Source organism: Ixodes scapularis, unplaced genomic scaffold (genome assembly GCF_016920785.2).
Source record: "Ixodes scapularis isolate PalLabHiFi unplaced genomic scaffold, ASM1692078v2 PGA_scaffold2__306_contigs__length_199485367, whole genome shotgun sequence".
Classification (NCBI taxonomy): domain Eukaryota; kingdom Metazoa; phylum Arthropoda; class Arachnida; order Ixodida; family Ixodidae; genus Ixodes; species Ixodes scapularis.
The window spans coordinates 150,899,921-150,912,746 of record NW_024609857.1 but is presented as its reverse complement, the minus strand read 5'-3'; the positions used below and the strand labels follow the sequence as shown (position 1 = coordinate 150,912,746).

The 12,826-nt window shown below is 46.0% G+C and overlaps 1 protein-coding gene across 4 annotated transcripts in view; it reads right to left on the bottom strand.

Annotated features, from left to right (window-relative positions):
- Window positions 1-12,826, bottom strand: part of LOC8030452 (ankyrin repeat domain-containing protein 35) — a 66,224-nt gene that overhangs the window by 16,497 nt on the left and 36,901 nt on the right. Inside the window, exons 11-17 of one of the 4 annotated variants that reach the window (XM_029992360.3) lie at window positions 10,075-10,155; window positions 9,895-9,993; window positions 9,378-9,462; window positions 4,706-4,807; window positions 4,506-4,613; window positions 3,544-4,416; window positions 1,181-1,486 (exon numbers count right to left, since the gene is read on the bottom strand). In XM_029992360.3, the coding sequence (XP_029848220.2) occupies window positions 1,181-1,486; window positions 3,544-4,416; window positions 4,506-4,613; window positions 4,706-4,807; window positions 9,378-9,462; window positions 9,895-9,993; window positions 10,075-10,155 (1,654 nt within the window). Of the gene's footprint in view, window positions 1-1,180; window positions 1,487-3,543; window positions 4,417-4,505; window positions 4,614-4,705; window positions 4,808-9,377; window positions 9,463-9,894; window positions 9,994-10,074; window positions 10,159-12,826 lie in introns of all 4 variants that reach the window. The other 3 variants (XM_029992359.3, XM_040500889.2, XM_040500890.2) reach the window with 3 other exon arrangements.

The window sequence follows — 12,826 nt, the reverse complement described above, 5'->3', positions numbered from 1 at the left end:
AGGAAAATCGGTTGCAAACTTTCCAACTTACAGTTTAGCGCTTAAATTATTACTAAGGAAAGAAATCCCCCCGTAGCTCAGTGGGAAAGTCTTCCGCTCCACACCTCCACACGTGGCAGGACCGGGTTCAATCCCCGCTAAAGCGAATTTCATTTTTTTTTTTTTTTCTTTTTCTAGATATTTTTGATGTTTACATTTCTTTTTTTTTTTTTCTTTTTCAATTATCACTGAAGAAACAAATAAAAAATAACAAACCAATGTTGTGGATGAAACGTCGCTGAATTAAACGGTGTGGAATTTCCTTTTTGACACCTGCGACCTCAATGTAATCACTTTCCACAAAATGCAAGGAACATATAAAACAGATAGCGTCCACGTCCCGAGGTGGCCGTAAATGTTCTACAGGAATTGCAGCCAGCCATTGGTTGTGATCCCGTTGATCTATCGGAAACTTTGTCGCACAATGCCACTTTTTTCGGACGCAGGACATGTAAGCCAGCTCTTCACTCAACATCTTGGGTGTATTTTTTTCGAAGCCGACCATGGAAATTCACCACGGGCACTCACTACTCATATCCAACTCCTGAATGTACAAAACAACTCATTTTGGAGTACAGAACAGCAAGTAGAACAAACATAACTGCAAAAGAATCTCACGGCGAACAGTTCCCGTTACGCCTCATATCGTCTGCTAGGCAGAAAAAAAGGGGAAAAAAAAACGCACGGTCGGGTGTAGCCACGTGACTTCCGCCACTCACACACTCCTCTCCACTCTCCGACCTCCATGCGCGAGTTTCGGTTTCGAGCAGTTGCGTCTTTTGGCTTTATTACAAAAATATGCTACTCTGTTGCAAAATATTAATTGGGTAGTCCTCCGACAACCATAATAAAACGCCTGGCAAAAAGTGAAAAAAAAAAATTTTGGGGGGGTGTCAGTGTCCCTTTAACGACTTTATTTTAAACTTTTAAAAAAGCTCCCAAACATTCTATATATACTGCTGTCACTCGTTTCTTAATGTAGAAGATAAAACAACTGTGCCAAAGATGCCACCTCAATCAAGCTAAGCAGAGCAGCCAGTAAAGATCATGTACCCTGTATGCCTCATCAGTTATTTCCATAGATGAAGCTTAGGCAACACTGCAGACTACTTGTAGGGGAGCATGCGGTGCAAGCACTGACCGGGAGGCTTGCGCGCCTCTCGAAGCCCGAGCCCTGCTGCCTGCGCACCTCTCCCTTCAGGTCGGCCAGGGCGTTGGTGAGGCCCCCCAGCAGGGTGGGGAGGTCGTTCTCGGGAGACACCTCCCTCAGGTCTGCAGAGAGCCTCTCGAGCCGGCCCGCCCTCTCCTTGGCCTGCAGGGAGCTGGTCTGGTCCAGGAGGCAGTCCAGGCGCTCTATGACGCCCTGCCACTGCTCTGGCGCCACGCCCGGCTGTGCCGGCTCCGATATCTTTGTGACGAGCACTTCGTGCTGTCTCTGCAACGTGGCCTGAGGGAGATGGGAAAGCAGGTTGCACAATGTTATTTGCAGAGTGTGGTCCCGTAGTTAGCAAGACGAATTAGGGGGTCATGAACATAGAACTATAGTCTGCTGCAGGTTAAGAAAAGTGGGACAAGCTCCTTACAGAAAGCAGTCCACCCTTTCCACTTTAGCAGTGTGAACGCTGGAGAGCAGGAGAGTGGACGCTTTTCTGAACCTGCAACGGAGGTCCGCCACCTCTTTGGGGTCCACGAAGGCATTCTAGGGGTCCGCAAAGCCCAGCCTCATCAGTCAACCAGGGCAATAAAAGTTGTCTTTTCTCAGATTGAGACGAAATGTTCCAATTTTCGAGTAAGTTTTCCAGTGTACAGCAAAACCACGTTAATTCGACCCCAGCTAATTCGGGAATCCGAACTGCCGTTTTGGTCCCGTCAAATGTGTGTATTAGTCAGTGGCACCAAACGCTCATTAATACGGAGGGAACGCGGCACGCTATGGTTAATTCAGGCGAATTCAGCAGGCGGCGCTAGCTACCATCCGTTCCAAAGGGTATGACCGCTATCCATCCGAGGTGCACACATGGTTCTTTGCTCTTCCGGTTCTCCGTGTTTCGCACCAGTTTTGCTCTGGATTGCCGTGCGTCAGCGCGCTACTCCCCTGGTATGGAATCAGCAGAAGCATAGTTGCAACGGAAACAGAGTAGCACAAGTGACCGACGACCGGAGCGGCAAAATCGCGACAAGCGGTGCTATTGTTTCCGAGCGCGACGATAGCGAGGGTGACAGTCACATTTCATGCCTCAACGCGGGGTGGCCGGCAGAAAGCAGCCCATCCTAAAGCCTGCATTTTAACAGCTATCTTATCCCTCAATTTTTCGTCGGCCACCCCCGCGTTGAAACATGCAACGTGACTGGCACTCTCGCTATCAGCGCGCTAGGGAAAAATAGCGCCGGGTGTTACAATTTTGCCGCTCCGATCATTGGTCAGTTGTGCAACTCGTTTTTTGTTGCAGCTGTACCAGGCCAAGAATTTAGTGATGAAAGTGGAAATACTGAGGGCCTTGAAGGACGGCGTCTCTCGACAACAAGTGATGGAAAGTTACGACGTCAAAAGAAGCACTTCGGCCACTTACGTGAAAACTGAGGCTGAGATCCTACAGGGTTTTGAGAGCGAGAAGTTCAATGCGAAAAGAAAGCGGCTGTGGAAGGTGGTGTACCCGAAAGTAGAAGAGGCCTTGCTGCGCTAAATTGTCAGCATAGCTCTGACAGTGCGAGTGCGGTGGAGCACTCGACCGCGCTAAGGAAAGTTGCCGTCTCCACCCAAATGTCGTCCAGAAAGCAGGCGGCAATAACAGATTTCTTCTCAAAATAAAGGTATGTCACAGGGAAACGTTTTCGAGCAGTTTTCTTTGTCCTTCGGTATTTCGACTTTCAGATAATTCGGACATTTTTGCCGGTCCCATGAGATCCAAATTAACGAGGTATTACTGTATAGCCCTTAGTTATACCTACTTATTAAAACATTACAATAATTAACTATACCTTTCCCTTCCCCTCACTTGAGAACAGTACTCAACAGAAAAGGTGCCCTTTAAGAAATTTGAGGAGTACCAGCAAGAATAAATATTTTATTGACATATTGAGTTGACCCTAATGACTAAAAAAAGCCTAAGAGGAGAACAATACTCCATGAACAGATTATGACATCTACATTTCATATTGGCAATATTGTAGGAAAGTTACCGAACGTCTTCATCATCCTCCTTACTGAAGCATGCACTGTCTCACAGGGTGATGCTCCCTGACTGGGGCAGTTGAGATCCGAATTTCGTGCACTAAGGAACACGCTTAACCGGCTCTCTTTATCTTCTTTATAATAAATAATATTTATACTTTGTCAATATGACAACCTCAGTATACCTGATGCTTCAGAGTGGATAGCAGTAGTAAGCTCTTGCAGCAAAGCTTGAACGGAGAGAAAACGCACCTCCAGCAAACCTCGCAGTTGGCGTCCTCGTTTTCACAAGCACCTACGCAAGAAAGGACAATCGAACGCCGTCATCTCACCTGCATGTTCTTCAATTCCGCAGACACGGGCTCGACCATCCTCGTCACATGCTGCACACTCTTTTCCTGAGAGGACTCCAACCTGGCAAACATCCCGCTCGTATCCATCTGGATCAGCTCGTCCTTGAGGCTCTGGAGCTGCTTCAGCGCCGTACTCTGGTTCAGCCGAATCTCGGCAAATTCCTCCGACATCCCCGAGGTGTTGCGAACGACTCGATCCACCTGCGCCTTTTGCTCGCACGATACTTTGTTCAGCAGATTCAGCATCTCCTGCTTCGTGGACGAATGGTACTCGCTGAAAGACTCCACTACTTTCTGGGTCGCCTTCGTCCCCTCGACGCCGGAGGCCGTCTTGATCTCGTCTGCGAACCGGTCGAGCCTGCGGAGAACACGGGTCACGCCCTCCTTGATGTCTAAAAGGTCGGATGCTTCAAGGTTGCCGGACTCCTCCCTCCGACGGGGCAATGAGCCGGAATCGTGTCCTGTGGCAAAAAGTGACTGCAGCTCTCCCAGGGTGTTCGTCAGGGCTTTCTGGTTCGTCTCGAGGCGCTCCAAGGTCTGGCCGATTCCCTCGCAGTTCTGCGTCCAAGACGAAAGCCCTTCCAGCTTCTGAGACGCTTCCAGCAACTGATTGATGCCGAGCTGCCTGTCGTTGGTTCCCTGGAGGTTTTCGTCGATGTTGCGGAGCAGCGATGTCGTGTGCTCTGCACTCTCGGAGAGCTTCTGAAGGTCGCCCAGTGCGGAGTTAGAAAGCTGGAGTAGCTTGGAGATTCCATCCGCGGCGGAGGTAGCGTCGCAGGTCGCGTCTGCCTTGAGATTGAGGGAGGCCAACACTTCGTGTAGGGCGACTAGCTTTTCTTGTATGGTGAGGAACTATAAAGAAAGAGAAGTTTTTGTAGACAAACTAGTGATATTGGGAGGGGGGAGGGGGGAAGGGGGATGCTTTGGAAAAGTGGACAAACCTCTGTAGTTGTCTGTGCTGTCGACGCTAAGGCATCTTTCTCTTTCAGCTGAGACAACATCTTTTCTCTTTCTTCGGCCCAAAACTTTTCCTTTTCGGAGAGGAGTTCCTAGAGTGGAAGAGCATGTCATGCGGCAAAGTTTAAACCATGTTGAAAGCTACATCTATGATCTTAAAAAAAAAAATGTTGCTCGCTTTTACCTTGAATAGATTTTCCTGCTTTTCACTTGCTTCTTTGTACACATTTGCAGACTCTTTGTAGCAATTCAGATGCTTTTGTAGAGATTCGATTTCGTGATGCAACTGTCGTGAAAAACCATGGCAAAGACGCAACATTTTCTAATAAGCTTTCCAGGGATAAATGCAGCGTAGTGTGAGGCCTCAGCTCAGGCAGTCATCATGCACAGTACACATAAATAGGTGTTTGAGCAAGAGATGTCTGATTGTAGTGATGCAAAGTGTGGCAGGCTTCAGTGTACCGTATTTTCTCAAATGTAATGCGAGTTTGTTTTAAAAAAATTGGTTACCTAATGTTGGCTTTCGCATTATAATCAAGTCACCCTGAAATTGGCTAGCCATTTTGAAATACTAACTATGTCAGGGGTGGCCAGGCTGACCCGGCCTAAGAGCCGCAAACAAAATCACGAAACTTCCAAGAGCCGCGGGGGGGCAAACTTGTCCAGAGCAATAAACGAAACTCGAAGTACTTTCAATCTATCCCAGTCAAAAGCAGTTTAACTGTACGTAAGACAGCACAAGACTACCAAACCGCAACCTGTCTTTCGATTTAAAACGCGTTCCATGTCTCTTTTGGGGGAAGTGCTTGTGTGAACGGGAGGGTGGCGGGGGAGGGGGGAGGGGTAAGAAGAGGGAGAAGAGGGAGCCGTGAGCCGCACTTTGGCACGCGAAGAGCCGCATGCGGCTCACGAGCCGCAGCTTGGCCACCCCTGAACTACCGTATTTGCACAAATATAACGCGAGTTTTTTTTCGAAATTACGTGCTCCAAAACGCACCTCGCGTTATATTCGGAATCGAGTTCAGCCACGAGGCGCGCGAGTCTGGAGAAAGCCAGAGGAGAAAGCCATCCCTCCGGTGCCTCCGGCTCAATGCAAATTATCCGGTGGGAAAAGCAGTGGGGGTGTGGAAGGGAATTTATTAGCTATTGGGCCACGTGAGGGGGAGAATAGAAAACATAAAGCATTTTTATTGCTTTTGTGTTTGTACAACGCACGCACGCCGCAGAAACCGCAGAAACTCGGCGCGCGCGCGCATCATGCGGGAATGCGGGCACTGGCCAATTCGAGCCAAGCCAAGCCGGGCCGAGTCAACACAAGCCAAGTTAAGACCACCAACCGCGTTTACGCAATCGTGCAACACGAGGCATTTGTTTATGCAGAGGGACCAGAACAAGAAGTGTGATCGTGTATCGGATTCAGTTGTATTTTTTTCTGCCTGCGCATTGTTTAGTTTCTGCTCCAGAGTGATCTCGTGTTTGTGTGTTGGTGCTTCTGCTTCGTGCCTTGTTTGGATTGTGGGCTGCCGTGGAGCTCGCAAGAAAAGAGAACTACCAGACAAGCAGGTGCCGTGCTGCTGCTTATCTGCGTAGTCGCCAAGTGGATTGTAAACGGAAGGACCTGAAGAGTGAGGATGAGTGTAGTCAAAACATAAACTGATATTTCTTCTATTTCCATTGACTTTTCACATCTGCTATGCCCCTGAGTGCGAGAAATTGACGCGGCCTCGGTTCGCGTTATAATAGTAATAATATATTTTTTTTCTTCTTGAGGGCATCAAAACCTGCCCTCGCGTTATATTCGTGGTCGCGTTATATTCGTGCAAATACGGTATGTTAACCTACGGCTTTTCAGTCTTGTCCTACCAACATATGCCTATATGGATTCTATCAATGAAAATAGTCGGATCCAGATCAAAATCAATCAAAATGTTGTTTTAGCCATGGTTCTCGTTGTAGTGTTCTTTGTCTCGTCGAATCTGGCAGTTATGGTGCGGTTATGGTTGACTTTGTTATTCTACATTGCTTTATGATTCTGGAACATTCTCTTCTCACGGTTTTGAGACGTCAAACCTCCTACCAAAACTGATGGCAACGTGATGTGCCCAGTATGGCACAAACTTAGAAAAAGGCCATTTTGTTGGCAGAAGAGCTTGGCAACTGCGTTGCAGCTCGACGGCTGAACCTCAACGAATCTACGATTCGCGGATGGAGGAATCGGCGAAAAGGCTTCCATTGGACCTCGTCACGGCTGTCAGTTGGAACTGGAGCAGAAAGTTCCGAAGTTTGTAATAGCGCAGCAAAACCGCCCCCTTGGAGTCAGCGCAGATCTGATCAAGTGGAAAGCCCGAGACCTCGCTCGACAGATGGGAGTATTCTGGAATATTTTCAAGGCCTCAGGCGGATGGGCACAGAAATTCATGCCAAGAAACTGATTTTCTCTCTAGCGAACCACGTCGATCCCCAGAAGGAGAAGTTGCCGGCAGACAACGAGGTAAAGCTAGTCAAGTTTCAGCGTACCGTATTTACTGGCAGAATGAATACACTTTTTTTTCTGAAAAATCGATGCAAAGTTGGGGGAGCGTTCATTACGCGAAGCAACATTTTTGAGTCCATATTTACTCGCATAATGAACTGACCTTTTATCCTGAAAAATCGAAGTAACTTCTTATCTCTTTGCGCGCGACGCCCGACGCCTGACCCCGTAACCAAACTAAGCTGTGCAAAAAAAAAAAAAAAATCCTCTTTGTTTCTTTTTCTCTTAGTTCCTTGGGTGGCTTTTTTTTTTTTTTTGCCGCCTTTTGCAAGCTGTTTTGTTTGCTTAGGCGTTGCTCAGGCGTGGGCTCTCTGCTTATCTTTCTTATCTCCTTGGGCGCGGCGCACGACCCCGGTAACCAAACTGCGCTGTGCAAAAAGAAAAAAAAACGCTCCTCTTTTTCTTTTGTTTTTTTCTCAGTTCCGCGGGTTTTTTTTTTTCCTATTACCACTTTTCGCAAGCTGTTTCGTTCGCTTAGAGCGCTTCTCCGCTTCTCTTACTTACCTCCTTGCGCGCGGCGGCGCGCGAACCTAAAGTCCAGACTGCGCTGTGCAAAAAAAAAAGAAGCTCCTCTCCATGTTTTTTTCTTGCGCCCCTTGGATCTTTGCAAATTTTTTTAACGCCTTTTGCAAGGCGTTTTGTTCGCCCACCCTGCCCATACATTCGCGACCTCGCTGCACCAGGATAAAAAGTGCGTTCATTTCGCGCGCGGGGGGGGGGGAGGGGGGAGGGAGGGAGTCAAAATTTTGACATCCGAGTGGGGGGTACGTATATTACGCGAGTGAAAAAAAAATCGAAATTTTGAGAGCTAACTTGGTGGGTGCGTTCATTACGCAAGTGCGTTCATTGTGCGAGTAAATACGATAATTGACTTGCCAAATTTGGGGGTTTTAGGTGCCAAACCAACAACGGGCATCTGGCACGCCCCAGCCGAGGACTGAGGATTAATTTGGACCACCTGGGGACCTTTTAACGTGCAGCCGAAAGCTCGGTTACACGGCGCCTCCTCCGCAATAAGCCTCCGTCAGATTCAGATTGCGGGTACCTCGGTCGGGATTCGAACCCGCCACATGGGGATCCGTAGGCCAGCGCTCTCTCCTCGGAGGTAATCGACTTGCGTCGTTCACTGAAGATGCTATTGGGGCATATAGGCAATACGAACCAGACTCAAGTATACATAGACATGCCGATGTCGAGGACAGTGCTCAGAGTTGGTGACTGAAGTTTGGATTCAATCTACTGGAAACGAGAAGACCCGGCTGACAGTGATGCTGGCGCGCTTGGCAGATGGTCATAAGTTACCGCCCTACATTATTTTTCGGTGCAAAATCACCTCCAAGGAGATGGTCCCGCACAGTGTGATTGTACGCTGCCAGGAAAAGGAATGGATGGATTCGTTGCCCGTGATTGAGTGGATCAACACGATGTGGTGCCGACGACCGGGCGCGCTTCTTCACACCACATCAATGCTGGTCCTGGACTTATTTGGCGGGCACCTGACTTCTCAAGTGAAAAAGAAACTGAGAGAAATGAAAATGTGTTTTGCCGTTATTCTTGGAGGAATGACATTTGCGCTCCGGCCGCTAGACGCCTGTCTCAGTAAGCCTTTTAAGGACAGCATGTGGCAGCTTTACACAGACTAGATTCATCAAGATCAAGCCTCGACGCGTTCAGGAAGGATTAAGCAACCGAGCGCATCGACCGTTGCTGGGTGGGTGTCTGCCGCATGGAGAAGTGCTCGGAATCCAATGACCTCAATGGCGTGGAGGATGACATCGCCAGGGAAGAGGACAGCGAGAAAAAGAACTCCACTTCTGACGACGAAGACGACGAAGAGGGACTGAGAGCTACCCCGGAGTTGGCAAGTGTTGGCCGCGATGTCTTTAAAAAAAACATACTTTCTTGCGCCTCCGTTGGTCTCGCATTACATTCATGGTGTTTTTTCTTTTGCAGGGCAGAATGAAAAGTTGCCTCTCGCGTTACAATCATGGTCACGCTAGAGTCGAGTAAATACAATACTTAATTCCTTGTCATCTCTATGCTGTAAATTCAACAGCTTAGCAGCGCTTCATTTTTTGCAAAACCGAAAATATAAATTAATGCAATGCTCAAAGTTTTATGACAGAACCTTTCAGGTATGGCAGTACTGCGATCGTGACATCCGAAATATGCTAATTATACTGTCATAACCATATATAAATTCAGTTATGGTACTATAAACTGTATTTTTTTAATTACTCTCGTGCATCAGTTGTTTTCTGCCGCAGATAGTACTTTTTACTCTGCTCAGCTCATCAACATTAGGAATAAGAAACACACTTACATCTTTGATCAGTCCCTTGGCACTTTTCAATTCCTGTTCCAAATCAGCTAATTTACCATCAATAGTATCTTTCGTTTCGACATCTCTGAAAAACAAAGCGAAAACAAAAAACAAGTGGTTAGACCAGCTACACACAAATTTGTAACATTTAGAATCTGCTCCTTTAAGAAATCTATGGAGAGCCAGATGTTTCGCTGCTCTTGTTCCAGAGAGTGATTAGATGGCTACGCCAATTCTTTTTAAGACAGATACTTGAAGGTTTTTAAAATTGACTTATCTGATCGATTACCATTTCACATCAGAAACGTTAAGGGGTCACTGGTAAACAAGGAAATGGGCAACCCTAAAACGAGCAGTGCCATCCAGTGTTAAAGATGCGAAGTGCAGGAACGGCAAGTTTCTATTTATTCATATAAGCAACTAAAAAAAAAAAAAAAGAACCAGAAAGGTAGAGAGCTAACCTCGTTGGCATAGTTAGAGTAATGGTGTACTGGATAATGGAATCGTATTCACAAACCTCATGATAGCCTCCTCTCTCCTGCTAAGCTGCAACTGCAGTTCCCTAGCGAGGGATTCGGCCACTTTGCGTTGTTCAACTTGCTCTTGAAGATCGGATCTGTCGTAGGTAAAAGAAAAGGGAATTGTGACAACTTTGCAAACTTCTCCGTTTTCTTGGTGTAGGGATTCAGAAACATACTTGGCAGAACTGACTTGCATCTGAAGGGTTGCAACCAGGGCCTCAGGATCAGATCCGCTTCCCCCATTTATTTTCATAGGCCTGCTTGAAAAACATTTTAAGTTGTAAAGTTGTACAGGGTGCCCCTCCCAAAAATATAAAAAAATACTTTTCAGTGAAGAAAAAAAAAATTATGCATTATTAAACGCTTATTCTCTGCCCAAAGGCAGCGCTACTGGTTTGAACCAGATGTCAAAGTTTGAGAGCAAACTGCTCTCAAACTCGTTTAAAAGTTTTAAGTAATTTTAAAAAATTTGGATGGGAGAATGGGACCCACACTTGGTAACTAGCGCCATTCAGCTGCATGTATTCAAGAGCTCTGCCGTTTTTCCATAAAAAATTTTCATAAAATCACGTATGACTTTTAAATAAGATAACAGCTAGTTCTGAAACTTTGGTGTCTGCTCTGGACCGCAAGCGCTACAACTGGGTAGAAAATAAGCGCTCCACAATACATTATTAATTTTTGCAAAAAGAACAACAAAACAACTGTAACTTCTTTTATTATCACTTTTTAGTTTAGGTGAAGAAGATGGAAGGGAAACAAAAAGGCAAAGTTACATTGAATTATCATCTGTTGAATTATGTAAATGAGTATGTGCAAGTGTAAACATTGTGCATAAAATGAACCTTATACAGTATAACATTATTCCTGGCCTGGCCCCAGCATTGTAATCACAAGAGAATGATCACCTGTAGTCTAAAAATTCAACATTGCAGACTTACCATAAAATACCGAGCATGCGCCCATATTGTAATAGCGCCAACCCACTACTTATGGAACATTTGAAAAACAAGCAAAGGGCATATCAAGCGCCCTCCAAGACTTCTGAGCCCACCAGGCTAACCGAGATTTTCTACTGCGTCAGCTGCTCCTCCGAGCAAGTCGGTGGGCAGAGAAGCCCACCCCTTCCTGTGTCCCCCTTCTGCATTTGTGTAGCTAGGGACCTTACGCGCACCCCTTTCTCAGTTTTTCGAGATTACCTCCGGATTGTGGGTGGATGCTTGCCCGGTATTTTTTGGTAGATAAAGCACTTCTTGTGTAAAGCCATCAAAATCATCTCAAAAAGAAAAAAAAAAGCTTGTTTTAAAGTTTTAAGTTGTTTACCTTACATGATATTAACCTTCTGACGGTCATCGCCGTACATGCACGGTGGTGACTACCTACACAATTGGAAGCGGCTGCCTAAACGCGAAACTGCGCGCAACGCGGGAGGTGTTGCTATTTGTCATGTCTTTGATGAAGTGTAAACGTATTTGCACAGTGTTTCACTTTGCTGGGATAATTACAGTTTCAAAATTAGACGCTCCGTACACGCGATGCTCGTTTCGCATATTGGCCGCCCTGGCGGTAGTGCCAACGGGAGCACTGACTCTTTGATCGAGACGTCCAACGCTTTTCGGAATTAAATTCGGAAAATGAGAGCTTATCCCCTGACAAAGAAGCTCCGTAAGTTCCGCCGGCTTTGGAATCTCAAGCTCCTGGAATGTCGCAGAAGTTGATGCACCAAAATTAATCCGAATGGAAGAAAGGCGACACCTTTTCGCCTTCAATTTATTCATTTGATGCTTCGGAACCTAAACAGCTTGCAAGCACTGTACGTGCTCACTCTAGGTAATAAGGAAGAAACCTGCGCATTGACCCCTCGTTTATACTATTTCTTTGGGAACAAAACCCGACCACTGGGAGACATCTTTTTGGAAAAAGAAAAACTCTACCGTCAAAGGGTTGCTTGCGATAATTCAAACTTTGATATTTTCTACTTCCGGTTAATTCAGATGAATAAAAAAATTTTGTTTGTCCCACTACGTTTTTAATGCATTTACGAGCTGCGAACAGCGTTTAATTCATTTCATCCTGACGGGTTAGCCCCGCTGAATGAGCTTCTCACCGAGCACCTATGTACTGTGGGAAAGCAATACCCACAAAGCTTGTGGTCATAGCTTTTCTGCAGCATGCTGGTGCTCGGTGAGGACCGCACTTGATAAACTAACCCACCGCGATTATGCAAGCTGAACTGTCCTGACAATCTGCTTTCAGTATTCATGCTTGTTTTATTTTTTTATATTTCTGAGGGAAATAAATTCAAGATTAAAGAAAGAATATTTGTATATTGCAAGCGGATTTATAAATTCCCTCGATTAGGAGACCTGGGCGTCTCTTTAGGTTTAATTACATATCTCATCTGTCATTTACATGCCACCTTAATGTAGGCATTGGACTTTCTGAGGCCATGGTTCATAGATACAGTTATATTAAAACAAACTGAGCTTAGAGGTGGAGAAGTGGATGTTGGGAAGAACCTTCACGAGTTCAGCTGAATCTTCGTTTAGGCAAGGTGAAACGGTAGTAAAAGGCTTGGAGAAACTATTCAATGTTCGATTAGAAAAGATTCGGCCAAAACTACTGTTCGCGTCGAACTTCACCAATGTTTTGTGTGTGCCTGCTAATAAATAGGCCTATGTGGAAGAAAGTGTAAAAAATCTGCCTGGTATGTGTAGCTATTTGTATAGCAAATTGTACTTTGCCTCGATAATATTTAGATGAATTTCTGATAGTTCAGACTTCTGATATTTCAAACTAAAGTTTGTGGCTTCCTGGAGTATGAATTAATGAGTGTCGACTGTACCCTGCTTCATACTTGATGCAAAATGCTGCCGAAGCTACTGGTGTTGGTGTATTGCTTTACCTAGCATCTCATTTTCATGGGAG